Below are 16,416 nucleotides of genomic sequence, written 5' to 3' on the forward strand. Positions count from 1 at the left end.
GTGCCTCTCTGTCTTATTTCTTTGTGTTTTTCTCAATTTCCCCGTCACCTCTTTCACTCTGCACCCTCCAGCAATACTATTTTAGTCTACGTTTTTGTTGCTGTGACCAAAAGTCCTGACAAGAACAATTTTTAAAAAGAATTTTTTTTTTTTTTTTGGTGGGGGAGGCTCATGGTTTCAGAGGTCTTAATCCATAGATGGCTGACTTCATTCCTAAGAGTTTAAGGCCAGGTATAACGTCATGGTGAAAAGGTGTGGTAGAGGGAAGCAGCTCAAGAAATCACTCCACAAAGCAGAGAGAGCTGTACTTAACAAGGCCAAAATATATACTCCCAAAGCACACTCCTTGGCCCCACCTCCTCCAGCCACACCCTACCTGCCTATAGTCACCAGTTGATCCCTGGTGACTAGGGGGATTAATGCACTGATTGGGTTAAAGCTCTCATAATCCAATTATTTCACCTCTACACTTTCTTGCATTGTCTCCCACAGGAGCTTTTGGTGGATTCCACCTATCTAAACCATAACGAGTACTGACTTTTTTTTTTTTTTTTTTTTTTTTTAGTTCTGTTGACTCTCCGTCTGTCTTTGATTAGTGCATACCTTTTCCAGAATAGAACACAGCCTCTTCTTCCCTCACTTGCCCTTTTTTTTTTTTTTTTTTTGAGTCGAGTCATATTTGGGGGTTTAGGTTCAGTGCTATTTTCTCTCAGCCTTCTCATACTTCCCTCTGACTAGGTTCCATACTCCTAAAGTACCCTGACAACCCCCATTATAATGCCTAGCATGTGCTTTTATAATAGCTTGTTTGTAACATGGACTAGACTTCGAGTTCTTGACAACATGAACAGTGTTTGTGGCAAGTAGAGTGACCTGCATGTGGTGAGAAGGAAAAATTACAGTAGAGAAGGATGCACAGGTTTCAAACTCAGATTGCTAAAACTTGACTCTGTTTTTGTACCTGAGGTATTTGATAATAATGTGAACTTGGCAGGTGCAGAAGGCTATACATGTAAAAGGTAAGTTTATTCTTAGTGCCAAACAATGCCCCCTAAATTTTAGAGATGCTAGTTACCCATTAGTATCATGGACAGGTGAAAAAACTGAAACCAGTTATACAAACACTGATATGAGACATGTAAAGATTCTTTAAAGGAGATAGACATATTTTTTGGTTTATTATGTTGGCTTATTGGTTGTGTTAAGTTTCTAATTCAAGAGGGGTCAGATTTTGAAAGATTCAGAGGATCACAAAATGGAAACGTCCATTTAACTCAATCTAAAAACCATCCGGCTATCCTTTGCCAGCTTCACTTTAATTTCTTGATCCTCAATTAAAGTAGAGTTTGGGATCTGCATTTATTCTGTTTTCTTGTATATAAGCATATCATGTATACCACAGCCTCGTTCTCCCAATACCCACTACTTTTTGATGTTTCCTTGGTTTTATGTGGGACAAGCTAAACATCTTATAACTTGAGAAATGATCCTTTGTCAAAACTTATTGTAGGTGGGCCATGGTGGCACCCGCCTGGAATGCCAGTGGCTCAGGAGGCTGAGCTAGGAGGATGTGAGTTCAAAGCCAGCCTCAGCAAAAGTGAGGCATTAAATAACTCAGTGAGACCCTGTCTCTAAATAAAATACAAAAAGGGCTGGGGATGTGGCCCAGTGGTTGGGTTCCCCTGAGTTCAATCCTCAGTACCAAAAAAAACAAACAAACAAACCTGTATTATAGTAGGTGGGAACCATGCTTCTAGCAGAACTGAAATACTATGTCAGTATATGGGGTAAAACAGGATGATTGGTGGGAGCACCAATCTTGACAACAAAGGCAATTGGAATTGTTCTTTCTTTGTGTACCCCAACCCTGTTCTCCATCCCCCAACCTAGCTCAAGACCCCGAACATTAAGGTCATTCCTGCTATCTTTCACAAACAGATCAATTGCCCTTTTAAGTTTGTCTAACGTCACTCTCCAGACAATGAGGAAAATCATCTTGTTCTTTTACAATAAACTGTCTCTCCTTTTTATTTCATTTTATTTTTCAACTAAGGTTTTCCTCCCTAAATTTTGATGACTCCCATGCACATGCTGTCATCAGCCACAGCACGATCACACCAACAGCAGCTATTTGTTTTGTACTTTGTCTTCTCTCACCTTCATGACTATTCTCTGTGTTCAAAGGACAGATCAGTTTTAGGATTTTAGGATCTTGAAGTTGGAAAGAAGTAGAGGTGGAATGAAAACTCTCCTCTGCTTGCTTCCCTTAGCTCACATCCTTAGCTGCTCTGTTGGAGTTGGTGTTGTTGAAACATACTAGCCTCCCTTGGAATTTCTGCATAATCCACAAATTGAACAATTATCTTTGGATCTGTTTTGGTCAGGGCATTTTTGTGATTTGAAGTCTACTAAACTGGCCTGTAGAGATAGTGGTAAAAAACTTAGACCCTAACCAAGCCTAGTATAGATTATCATGAACTTGTACACATCTACAGTTTTGGAGACCCAGGGTGTCTGCTCCATATACCTGATGGAGAGCCTATCAGCTAGGACCTTCCTCACAAAGACTCAAAGGCTTCACAAAGGTTTAGGTAAACTTGAGAAAGAAAGATTTAAGAATGACTTTTGCAAACAAATATGAGAAGGAGTGAAATAATTGCCTGAAAACACAAAGGGAGTGCTGAGCTTAGGTGCTTCCCAGTGATTCCCAGGTACTGGGAAGCAGATGTCAGATCTCATCAGAAATGGAGCAGAACTAACCCATAGTGGGCTGCTTCCAGGACTATGATGGTCCCACCTTCTAACAGCTCATGGAAGATTTGTGTTGCACATTCAGGAATTGTATGATTGTGTTGGTTTACAACTAGTCACGATGTGAGTATTTATACCATGGTAGTTGGGAAACAATATAAATGAGGGCTTTTAAAAAAATATTTTTAGTTGTAGATGGACACAATACTTTTATTTTGTTTATTTAGGTTTTTGTTTTTGTTGTTAATGTGGTGCTGAGTATTGAATCCAATGCCTCATGCATGCTAGGCAACTGCTCTACCACTGAGCCGCAACCCCAGCCCAGGAGCTACTTTTTTTTTTTTTTTAAAGACCAGGTGTACTAACATGTCATTGGTCATTGAATTAAACAAGTGAACTTCCTGTTATTGAAAGTAGTCATATAAATACTTGGCATTTCCTAAGAAAGCTGTAGTACCAAAAAAAAAAAAACGAATAAGGAAAACGTAGAAAATCTCTAAAGTCTTATCTGACTATATTCTACTCTATCCCTCGAATGCACTGTCATCCTGCTAAAGCCAGTGGGATTTCAGTTTTTTGATTACTGGAGATGTGTTCTCCGACGTCCACTCCTTATCCCATCATTCGAATGTTTGACCCTGCTCTAAGCCCTTTCTGTTTCAATTTTTTTGCCTAAGACTTTCCATAGTCCTGTGCCCTGGTGTCAGATGGCTTGAGTCTGAATTCCAGTTCCACTATTGACCACACATTTGAATTACAGAACTTTACATAGATTGGTTAAGTCTCATTTGCTTTATCTGTTGAAAGCATATAATGAAAACACCCCTTTCAAATGGTTGTTCTAAGTCTTCAATGGTGCTATCCACATACACTGATTAGTGAAATATTTGGCCATGGTACGGACCTAGTAGACATTAGTTATATTTTCACATACTTAGAAGCCCAGGCCACTGCAAATATGTTAATAATTAATATCAATTCTATTTTCTACATCTCTTAAGCTCCAAATTTTATGAAAATTTTCAAATATATATGTACATATTTTTACTGAATTGTCTTGTTCTGTTTCTTAATTTGTATTTGGAACAGATTTTTGTGCATGTAGTTCTGTTTTCTTACTAATATTGCATAGTCAGGGATGCAGTCTTATGAGCTACTGTATAATAATGAACAGCAGATATTTTCAAAGTTAGCAGATACTGACAGCATACAAATGGCATTTTGAGGGCCAGAGGTATACAGCTCAGTGGTACAGTGCTTGCATAGCATGTACAAGGCCCCGAGTTTGATCTACAGCACCCCTTCATCCTGCCACCCCTGCCAAAGGGCTGTTCTTTGGAAGCCCTCAGACTTCAGAGCTTATGGAAGTTGAAAAAGAATGATGTTGAATATTTCCCCTCCCCTTAGTCTAAAGAAAACGATAGCGAGAACATAACAGGTGTTTAATAAACTGTTCTTTCATTGAGCAAACACTGTAGAATGTTTATGAAGACATGAGAGATGTGGACTCGCCCATAGTCATTTATAAGCAGAATAGCTCGTAACCCTGGTAGGGAAAAAGCCAGTTTCTTAAAATTACAGAATCAGCTCTTTAAAAAATTGCATTCCTAAAAGGCATAAAAGCTTTTATGGGTAAGAAAGTGGGAGACCTTGGTGACAGCCATTGTTTCTGCAGGATATTTTGTTTTTTACTCCCAGTGTTGTTTCTAAATACTTCATCTTCTAGGCACAGATCATTATTGAAATATAGCACATTATTCAGAATTGAAGGTGCATACATTTACTATATTTATCTTGCATATCCTGTAGACATATATATATATATTTTTTTTCCATTGTCAATGTTCTGAAGTTCCTGACTGGCCCCTATGGGGCTGCATAGATGGCGACACAGTTTCAGCTGCCAGTCTTTAGTTCCAACCCCAGCAGACATTTCTCAATGTGGTTGACCATGGATGAGGGAATCGTGGTCCATATGTGTTTCATCTACCTTTGGGTGGCTGCCATCACATGGATTCCTGGCAAGTGAATAAGGTTCAGTTTAAAGACCGTTTTAATCAGACAGTAGAGGAAATGATGAATTCACTCCTGTCTTTGGTCAGTTTTGAGAGACATCAGTATTTTCCATAGTCTTTCCTCTCTACATATCTTGGGTACATGAAACAACATTAGAAACACATTTGGAAGCCTGGAGCACTGGAAATGTGTTAAAAGTCTAAGGTTCTGCTGGGTGCAATGGTATATACCTATAATCCTAGCAACTCAGAAGGCTGAGGCAGGAGGATCGCAAGTTCAAGGCCAGCATTAGCAACTTAGTGAGACTTTGTCTCAAAATAAAATAAAAAATAAATAGAACTGAGGATATAACTGTGGTAGAGCTACCTTGAGTTCAATCTTAGCACCAAAAATCAAACAAATTTCACCTCGAGCATTTATGTGTTCTGATTTAAGTGTCCTCTGATGTATTACTTATTTGCAAGAAGCACTGTAGGCTTTGATTAGCTCTTTACCTTTGATATTTGGGCCACCTGCTGTATAAGATCATCTAAATGAATTTATCCATGAGATATTTCCTCTCCTTCACCTCCCACTAATACCATGGTGGTGGATTTGTTTAAAAAAAAAAAGTGGTACCAAAATATTTAATGGTAAAATCAGATTCAATAAAAGCAGAGTGGAAAAAGGAAAACTAGTTGCTTCACTTTTAACACACATGTTTTCCATAGACACTGGCTTTCTTCTGTTTTCATAATTACAATTTCAGGCAGCGTCCCTCCACCCCAGGACGGTTATCACATTTGTGGGCTACCCATTTCCTGTGCATTTCCTTCCTCCAGCCCACCTCTTGGCCACATTAACATCACTCCCTGTCACAATCGATAGTACAGGTGGTCACTGTAGGTTTTGAAAAGAAAATGAAATGGAGACCTGTCAAGGTTGCTTTGTGTTAAATTAAAATATTTGGTGAGGAAAGGCCACACTCTTGGCCAGAGTCAGACTTCTGAAAAAAGTAGGTATTTCAGAAATTGACACCATTGTTTATGATCATTCTGTTAACAGAGCATTAGGGGGTGTCTCTGAAGAGGTGAAAGCAGTCAGTGTAATGGCAGCTTTGGGCTTGGAAGTAAAGTTGAGAATATGCCCTCTTTTCTGATCTGTAATTAACCAGTATTTTGAAAATCCTTGATTAGACTTAGTTTTATTCAGTCAGGGAGATAGAATTCACACACCATCAATAGTTCTTTGGAATTTAGCTAGAAGAAGTTGAATTGTGTAGAGCAGTATGCATGCTTGTATGTATGCATGGGCACACATGTGTGTTCCTAAGGTCAAAGAAGAGGAAAAGATAAAATAGCCAAAGAAGGCTTTGTGAAAGGAGGTGGGTCCAGAGTTGTGTCCAGAAAACTGGAGGAAGGAAGGGAAAGGAATTCAGATCAGTAAAGCAGATAGCAAAGCATATATGTACAGGGCTTCAGGTGTCAGGATCAGAAGTGAGGATGTAAGAAAACATGCCAATTTCCATAAAAATGTAAGTCCTATTCCCTATGAAATTGATATACGTGGGTACCTGTTTTTGTAGAATGAATCTTTTATTCTATTCAAATGTATTAATAGCACAAATAAGACTCTGTCTTATTTAGTGAACAAAATCATGTCCAAGACCATTGGAGGCATCTGTCACTGGTTAGCATTCGATTTGCGGGGAAGAGGTTTGGAAAGAAAGGAGCTTCTCTTGGGGGTTTACCTAGAATCAAAGCCCAGTCATGGCCAACAAAGCCCTCAGTGATCCAGCCTTGCCTCCCTTTCTAGGCTGCATTCTTCTGTACTGTTCTTTCCAGAAATAATCACCTTGTTTCTCACCAAGCGCAAGATAACAGTTTTTCACTGCCTACAGGATGCCTGCCCCCAAGTTCTTGGGCAGACCACCTCTTTCTCATTAGTCTTGTCTCCGCTCGCATTTCACTTTCTCAGAGACTGAAGTCCTTTTTCTGACCATCCCACCTGAAGAAGTATACTGAGACCCCTAAGCATTCACCGTAATATCACCCTCTTTAAGTACGGAAAAACCAAGATCACTTATTTGCTCCTTTATTTTCTGTGTTCTCCCCTTTAGGCCAAGGACCTCAGTCAGGTACCTTGTTCAAAGCTGTACGGCCTGTAGTAGGCACTCAATAAAGTGTGTGTTAAATGAATCAGTGGCAGTCAGGTCTCTGTTGTGCTTACAGCATAGAAAGCTTGGCATTCTTTGCCATCCCTAAAGGCTGAACTGTTTGTTACAGGAGGAAAGGAGTGAATAGCTACAGGCCTGGGGTGGCTGGTGTTGCCATGGCATCATAGAGCAGCACATTTCTTTTCCTTTTTTCCTCTCTGGAGCCTTAAGAACCTGGAAAGCAGCACCACTCAGAGGGGATATTTCAAAGAGATGGACTTTATTTTTTTTATTTTTTTTTTTAATTTTTTATTGTGGGTTGTTCAAAACATTACAAATTTCTTGACATATCATATTCGACACTTTGATTCAAGTGGGTTATGAACTCCCACCTTCACCCCATACACAGATTGCAGAATCACATCAGTTACACATCCATTGATTTACAAATTGCCATACTAGTGTCTGTTGTGAAGGAGATGGACTTTAAAGGAACAATGGTGTGGGTTGGACAGTTGCTAGTAAATCATATCAGGAAAAGCTGCTGGCTTAATTTCCTTTTCAGTATGGATGTACGTTGTAGCCATTGCAGAATGACATTTCTGCACATAATGAACCAAGGTTCCATGTTTTACAGCCTGCTCCTTGAAAGCCTCACATGCATTTTCTTGTGTAGAGCACTTTTCTGGACTTTGCACTATTTTTTCCCCCTTCTTAAAGTATTATTGTTTGAGTCTGTCTATCCCAATACATTATGATAGAGTAGCCGTTGTTAATTTAGTGAAAGAAGTTTGGAAAACCTGTTATTTTTTCTCATTCATGGGTTTCTCATAGTAGCACATCTCTGGCTAACTGTACAAAAGACACCTGTGTGAGTTCCAGTGTGGCTGAATTGGCTCCTAGGTGCCTGGCTAAGTATGTTCTTAAGTTACCTGGTTTGGGTTTATAAATGAAATTTTACGATGACTATGACTCATTAATACATGCCAACAATAAATGATATCTTCCTTATGACGTTGTTGAGATGTACTTTATTTTTATGTTTTTTCAAAGGATTTATGGTACCAGAACACATCGCAGCTGGTGGCAGATTCTTACTTGCTTTTCCCACATCTCTCTTTCCCATTTTCCCCTGTTATTATGCTGGGAGTCCTGCTTCTGTGCTACCAGGCAATCTACCATATTGCCATTAATTTAATGTGTTGTCTTAACAAATGGGTAATTCCCCTGTCTCTTCACTATTTAGTAATCTGCCATGTCTCTTTCTTTCTTCAGCACTGCAGTGACAACACACATCCCTGCCAATCAGATATGAATATTGAAGGAGCCTGGAAGAGAGGATACACAGGAAAGAACATTGTGGTGACCATCCTGGACGATGGCATTGAGAGAACTCATCCTGATCTGATGCAAAACTATGTGAGTGTTTGCTGCGGTTGGAAGTCTCCCCTCCTTGTTAGGAGGAGGACCCATGTTAGGATTATCAGAAAGGGGGATTGCTAATGAACAATGTAACAACAGATACAATAGGCTCTGTGTTTTACTTCTTTCTTGTAAAAAGTGAGCTCTTAAAGTACAGGAAGCGTGAGATAACAGTTTTTCACTTTTGGGTGCCCTTGATACTGTGACCTACAAAAAGAAAGTGATCAGGGAGCAGAAACTCCACCACCAACACCATCTGCTACCAGCAACACCTGCTCTTCTCAACCATTCAGCCAACCAGCCAGGTGACATCTTTTGTTTCTTTTATGGAAAAAAAAAGTAGACTTAGAATTATTCTCAAGTTATTTTGCTGGTACCTTTCTTTCGCTCCTCTACTGTTTTTTTCTTTTAAACTTTTTAGTTGTAAATGGACACAATACCTTTATTTTATTTATTTTTATGTGGTGCTACGAATCGAACCCATTGCCTCACAGGTGCTAGGCAAATACTCTACCACTGAGCCACAATCACAGCCCCTCTACCGCTCCTCTTTTAAGGATAGTAGTGATTAGCCTCCCAGTAAGTCTGTAGGAATCGTCAATCTCCCTTCTTAGGAAGGAACTGCAGATTCATTTAGTTCTCCTTTGAACAAAAAGAGATGAGTGACAGCAGGCTATCCTCACCCTGTATTCAAGCCACCTCCACAGCACAGAATTTTGAAGCTTAAGAGGAACTGCAGTTTAATCTCCTCATTTGATGGGTAAAGAAATTGAGGCATAAAGACTGAAGGGAGTAATCCAAGGTCAGATGTAGAATCAGAACTATGGCTGCCTATGCTTCAGCAGAGATGTCTTTCTCGTCACATGCACGGAGGATTTTGCTGTGTGCTGCTGTTCCCCCCTACAGACACCTACTTTGATTATATATGAAAAGCCTTCACTTAATGTGATTGCAATCTTTACCTTTTTTCTTATTTTCCCTCGAAAGAAAATTCTCTAAAATTACCTGTATAATTAGCAGTGCTGGTTCCCTCTGAGTTCTTATGTTGGAGCCGGAGGGGAGTAGGGAAAACATACTAGAGGAAGTATCAGAAGACTTGGGTTCCAGTTTTTGTTTGGTTCATTCAAAAACAAGGTAGAAATTAACCTGTTTGAGTCCTCTGTTTTCTTATAACTAAAATTGTTATATTAGAGTCAGTGCAGAATCCTTTATGCTTTCATGGCCACAAAGAGCAGTTACAGGGCCCCCTTTGTACAGGAAGCAGAACCTTACCAGCTTTACACGTAATATATTTTCCTGAATTCCCTCAAACATTTCAAGTTCTGTGCACTAAAAGTTATTTCAGAAACATGAGCCTTTTGATAAATACAGAAAACAAAGATTTTGGAAACATTGAAATTGGGAATCATAAGGCATAAGGAAATTTCAAACGTCTTAAAGTAAGCTGTCTATGGTGGTATAAATTTGAACAATGGTAATGATCCAGTAAATTCTTTATAGTATCTGGAAATTTTTCATGAGTATTTTTTTAAATATGTTTTTTGGATGTTGGTGGACCTTTGTTTTATTTATTTATTTATATGTGGTGCTGAGGATCGAACTCAGTGCCTCACACATGCTAGGCAAGTGTTCTATCATTGAGCCACAATCCCATCCCTTTCATAAGTATTTTTAAAAATATATTTTTTAGCTATAGACGGATGCAAAATCTTTATTTTGTTTATTCATTTTTATGTGGTGCTGAGGATCGAACCCAGTGCCTCACATGTGCGAGGCAAGCACTCTGCCAATCAACCCCAACCCCAACCCCATCATAAGTAATTTTTTTTCTATCTTAGATAGCAATTTTTATTTATTTATTTATTTTTAATTTTTTATTGTTGGTTGTTCAAAACATTACAAATTTCTTGATATATCATATTTCACACTTTGATTCAAGTGGGTTATGAACTCCCATTTTTACCCCATATACAGATTGCAGAATTACATCAGTTACACATCCATTGATTTACATATTGCCATACTAGTATCTGTTTTAAAAGCAAACAAATCTAACTTCGGTTTTGGAGGTTCTGTATCCTCATTTTGTAACCTCAGCATAAGAAAACTTTATTCATCGTTTTGGTTAGTCCAAAAGCCCTTGAGTATTAGTAAAGTCTGAATTACAGGCTTCCTTTTTTATAGGAGATACAATATCTGAATGCAGACAAATGTTTAATAGGGGTCCCAAGGTACTTAATGGAATAAATATCCAATATTGATTTTTAGTTGGCTTGTAAATTATATATGAATAATTTTTGCCTTCTAAAATCCTTAATTATGATAAAGAAGTTAACAAGTTCAAAAATTCAAGTAAGGAATAAGGAGTGAATCTGGAGAATAAATCACTTTGCTTCCAGATATTTGAGTTGTACTTAATGGAAAAGGACATGTTTGAAACACACACACATGTCATGACCTGGGTCATTCCAGGTGCACTGAGAACAGTGATGGCATAATGAAGCAGTTTTCTCCTTGGTCTGTTTTGAACACTTCTTCACCATGAGGGGGAAAATGCAGCATTGATAATTACTAAACCAGCAGACCCTCCCTAAGGCATCCTGACACCAGTGAACCATGAGTTATTAGTTAACCTAATTACTCTCTAGCAGAAATGTGTTTAAGATTGTGGGAGCCCGTAGGTCACTGGCTAATTAATGATTGTCCATTTCTTTTCTCTCGCTCTCTCCTCCATGGCCATAGGATGCTCTGGCAAGTTGTGATGTGAATGGGAATGACTTGGACCCAATGCCTCGTTACGACGCAAGCAATGAGAACAAGTAAGGCTCAAGTCAAGGGTGGTGGCAGGAGTTAGGTTTTCTGCTCATGCTAAGGGAAGTATGTTCTTGAAATGCTTGGTAACCAATGGGCCTAATTTACTGCAAAATGAAAAGGTGTCTTTTCAGCAAAGTTTCTGAGTAATAAAAAGGAGAGGTTCACAAATTAAGAAAGGTTGCAGAGAGAACCCTGGGGAATGGCTCAGCATTTCCATATCTTGTAAATTGAATTGGAGGACATCACCCTCACCGTCCTCACCCCATTTGTTTAAAGATAGTGGTACTAATGGGAGAGGCAAAAGTACCCCCAAAGAGAGTTATTTGATTCTCCTAAATTCAACAAATTTGATGGGCTACTACATTTGAGGCCACTATCGGGGGCTTTATTATTTTGTTTCTCCTTTGCTCTCTTCTCTGTGATTAGGTTTCCACTAATATATAGGAAACACTTAGAAGAATTGTTACCATCTGGGGAAGGCATTGCCTTTTTTATGTCCTTCCACAACCAAGAGGCCCATTTTCACTTTCCAGTTCCTATACTAGTTTATAGTGAATGCAAATGAAATAGTGCATCCATTAGATGATAGATTATTTTAACATTCCTCAGTAAGTCAGTGTGAGTTGTTTTTCTTACTTTTAACGACCCAGATCCTTTTAGTTGGTATTTCTAATCAGTATATCACATTAATTAACGTTCCCCCCACCTTTACTGAAAAGCTCCTCCAGGATAATGCTGTGATTTAGATATTTTCATATGAACGTTTATTTACCTGTTTTAGGCTGGGATCACAAAAGTTGTAAGGAAAATGGTCCTGCTCATCTATTATGTGCTATTTGCAATCTCTTTTTTTTTTTCCTCTAGGGGAAACTTCTCAGCTAGTAGTATTTAAGTAAGTCAATAAATTTAGATAAAAGCATATGACCTAGAAAAATTGTGACTCTGCATGTGTTTTTTTCCCCATCTACAAAGAAGTCTTAACAAAGTAGCTGTAGAAATATGCTATTTGTTAATATTAACAACCAAGTTAATATGACTGTGGTGAAAGCTTTAATATACAAATTGATATAAACTTTTCCAGAACTTCCGAACAAAACAAGAAAGTGGCTAAATTAAACTGGATAGTTTCCTTTTAGACCTGATTGTTATTGTCTAGATTGTAATGTTGAGTGAATTTTACACAAGGGGTTAGAGTTTCAGACAACAAGAGCTGATGTTTTTTGTCCTAATTTATAAACTAGCATGAAACAATGAAAAAGAGACTTGAATCACTCAGTACTTAAAAAGGCACTAATGGTGTGGGAATATGGAAAATATCTGCCTTCCTCTCAGTTTTGCTGTGAATCTAAAACTTTTCAAAAAGTAGTCTTAATAAAAAATAACTCTGATAAATTTCAATATATAGTTTGTTCTTCTGTCATGCTACATATGCATTCCTGATATGCACTCCTAAAAACAATAGCACTCTGCCAAATCCTAAAACACAGAGTGATGAAAACATTGAGTTGGAGTCTAATACTCAAACATCATCAGTCTCTGTCTCTCTCTGTCTCTCTCTCTCTCTCTCTCACACACACACACACACACACACACACACACGATAGGGATCTAATAAAATGGTAGTTAAGAAATAATTAAAACTACTTTAAAAGTGTCACTTAACCATGATCAAGAACTTGACGTGTGCCTATAGAAGTGTATGTTCATTATATCTACTCTCATTTGCTTTCTACCCTGTGTACAAGAGAAAAAGAGTAAGAGAAGAAGAGATCAATGTGAAAACCAAGAATAAAAGACATAGAATAAAAAGGAAAAATATACAACAGGCAGAGAGAAAGAGGTTAAAGTTAAGCAGAATGGAGGGCGATGTCTCCCACCCCAGGATGGCCCTTGTCAGAAGAATGGCAGCTTTCCAGTTATTATAGGGAGGAGTGGGAGGAGGGTTATCAGAGAACACACAGAAGTTGCAGTACCAGATGTGGCTAAGTGTGGACTGCTGTGCCTCTAAGACGCATGGCTCTTTGTGTTTTATGTACTCCTATGAGGTTCGGTTCATCTGGGCGTGTTTTCTGCATTCACCTAGAGTTTCTGTGACAAAATCCTATCTAAACAAATGCAGATTTCACATATGCTCAGAATATTCCCTTATATATCAATCATGTTGGATAAAATTGGTGTTTTAAGGCATATATTATAGCAGAACTGTTGTATCCATTCACTAAATTTACCACATTAACAATTGTATGGTCAAAAGAGAAGCAGGAAAACTATAAGAAAGTCTAGATCATATTAACACCTAAAGTAATTCTTGTGCAGAATATAAAGGAACAGGTAGAAACCTAAGACCAATGTGCTAATCCCTGTAACTAGTTGTATGTATCTAAACCTGTGTGTGGTGGTTTTGCTTTGAAATTCTCACTGGGGGTGGCAACTGTTCTCTGAGGGTGTGTCTGCTCTGGCTAACCTCGCTAACCATGATGTCTATGCATAGACATTCTTTGAGGACCAACTTTGATGGCTTTTTACACACTACTCTTTTACAACCTTGTTCTTTGTAAGGATTCCTTTAAAACTTGGCCACTCCCCAAGACTTTTGTTTTAAGTCTTTTGTTCATGAAGAATCCCTGAGGTCACGCTCTCTCTAGGGTGTTCTAGTGTGTCCTGTTTTGACCCATTCTAAGCACTCTTCATGGTTCATTGAGTGCAGTGGGAGTTTGCTGGAGGACCCCAGCATTGTTCCAGATGTGTGCTTAGGTTTGTAGTCTTGACAGTGAAATATGGCATTTTCGAACCAGCATTCCATACCTCTGTTTTATGGAAGTTAGCTGTCTCCTGATGTCCCTTTAGCTCCTCTCAGTAGCTCTGTTTTTGTTTTTGTTTGTTTGTTTGTTTGTTTGTTTGTTTTAATCTTGACTGACCAAAAGCATGTATTCAGGCATTTGTGGTTAAAATATCCTCTCTACCTTTGAGGCCATATTGATAGACATGATTGATAGGTCTGACTTCAAGCGTGCATCCATAAATGGATAATTCTGTTTGGATAGAACTCACATAGCATTAGGAATTACGAGTGGGTTTGTAATTTGGAAGAATTGACTTTTAGCCCTGGATCTCCTGGAGTGATTTGCTTTATCATTCTTTGAGTCTAATTACTCTGGGCTTTGGTATTTTTTTTAATCCCTAAAATGATATAAAAATACTTACATCTAAAGAATAACAATAAAATGTGTAGAACCCCAAGCTGAGTACATAATAAGTAGTAGGTAATTATAACTGTTATCATTGTAATTATGTGTTCTACTCATATATCTAATTCTTTATAATCAGTTAAAAATTATAATTATCTCAAAATATGTGTGCATATGAACATTTCAAATCTAAATTAAGACTTGGAAGTCTTTTTCTTCTAGGGTTAGAAGTTTAGATTTTTCTGTTTAAGGGCTGGAAGGTGTGACTCACTCAGTCCGCAGTCTGTTTTTTCCCACCTACCTCCATGAAGTATGAGGGCTTAAATTGGAAATAAGATGGTGAATGTGAGAAATCTCTAGTCATCATTGGAATCAGGAAGTTGAGGCATATGATATGCAAATGTCTGCACATTGCTCAATCAGAAGAGTGGCTTCAGAGCATGTTTGGAATCTTCATGCTTGGATGTATTTGTTCATCCATTCAACAAGTATTCATTGATACCTTGCTGTGTGACGTGGTTCTGTGCCAAGTGCTTGGGTTGAACTTGGAGATGACAGTAAGAAACTCTAATGCCTGAAGGATTTTCAGGGCTAATGGAGCATATATAGTATACCTTCAAAACCTCATGCAAATGATGTCTGTTAGTCTCCTGTGATTACATTTCTGGTGCCAAAGCTTTGGAGTGATGAAAACACCTCTGAAGTATAAAAGTTGTTATAAAATTTTTTTACTTGTCACTTTTTGAAGTCTCAATAACTTGAGGTATATCAAACCCCAATAACTGATGCTAAAGAAATAACACTAGGAGAAGAGACCATAAAACCTTGTCTTCAGAGTTAGCTTTGCCTTCATTCATATCAGCTTTGCATTCTTATGGGCTTAAAATTAAAAAATGCCTCCCTACAAACAAAACAGTCTCCTGGCATCTCATACCACTACTCTATTTCTGATAAATGAATTATTGATGTCTGAGTTAGATCAGTCCTTCCCTGGGTTGCTCCCTGTTAAATGTTCTCTCTCTGATTAAGCCATAGAAACATATTTGATAGGAGATGAAACCACTGCATTATATTTAGGATGTGTGGTGTGTAGCTCCAGAATCTAATTCCTTTTCAAAATAAACCAACCTCTAGGTTAAAGACTCATTTTCTAAAAGGAATGGCTTTTTTTCTTTTGTTTCTTATCTCTATTTTCAAGGAAGATTTAACCAGGGTAGATGGAAATACATTTTCGCTGTTTTTTTTTTTTTAATCTTTCACACATCATTTCTGGTTTTTAGAATGTCGTCATGTTGCAGAAACTATTATGTGCATGGCCTTCTCTTTCTTATTTTTGCAGATGACAGTTTTTCCAGAGATTGTGTTCCAAAGCACAGCCAACGAATGCAGCCAGTATTTTCTGATTATAAGGGAAATATCCTAACTTAGTACTAGGAGGAAAAAAAAAAACTCAAACCATATTATCTATGATCTTAACAGGTATACAGAGTTATTTTTCATAACTCAGGATTTGACTAAATAGATTAAGATAAAGTTATCTTATAGCATAGTAGGACAGATAAAGCCTATCAAAGAAAAGTAGGGTCATTATCAAAATTTGATTTATTTTTCCAAATATCTTCAAAATCTTTTTCCTGAATACTTCTGCAAGATAACATCTCCAATATCTAGACTATATAGTAGTTACATTTTATGTAACATTGATTATAAATATATTATTGGAAGATTAGCATTTTCAAATAAGGCAAATGTGAAAATTATCTTCCACTTTTTGTACACAACAGTTAGTTCCAGCTACTATAACGAAGTGTCTTAGACTGGATGATTTATAAACAATAGAAATGTAGTCCTCCGTTCCAGAAGTGGGAAAGCCCAAGAACAAGAGAGCAGCAGATTCAGTGTCTCCCTTCTTCATGGATGGCACCTTCTGTGGGTCCTCATGTCAGAAGGAACAAACAAGCTTTCTCAGACCTCTTTTATAAAGACACTAACCCCATTCACAAGGGCTGTATCCTCAAGACCTAGTCACTGCTGGAAGGCCCCTCCTCTTAATACCACCCTCCTGGGAATTAGATTTCAACACGTGAATTT

General features: G+C 38.0%; 1 protein-coding gene across 4 annotated transcripts in view; it reads left to right on the forward strand.

Annotated features, from left to right (window-relative positions):
- Pcsk5 (proprotein convertase subtilisin/kexin type 5) overlaps nt 1–16,416 on the forward strand; it is a 448,718-nt gene that overhangs the window by 130,973 nt on the left and 301,329 nt on the right. For 3 of the 4 annotated variants that reach the window (XM_015492940.2, XM_048806923.1, XM_015492941.2), the window contains exons 4-5: nt 8,177–8,320; nt 11,066–11,142. In XM_015492940.2, coding sequence (XP_015348426.1) covers nt 8,177–8,320; nt 11,066–11,142 — 221 coding nt within the window. The other variant, XM_048806924.1, reaches the window with a different exon arrangement.

The sequence above is a fragment of the Marmota marmota genome, unplaced genomic scaffold, assembly GCF_001458135.2.
Source record: "Marmota marmota marmota unplaced genomic scaffold, marMar, whole genome shotgun sequence".
In the NCBI taxonomy this organism is placed as follows: Eukaryota; Metazoa; Chordata; class Mammalia; order Rodentia; family Sciuridae; genus Marmota; species Marmota marmota.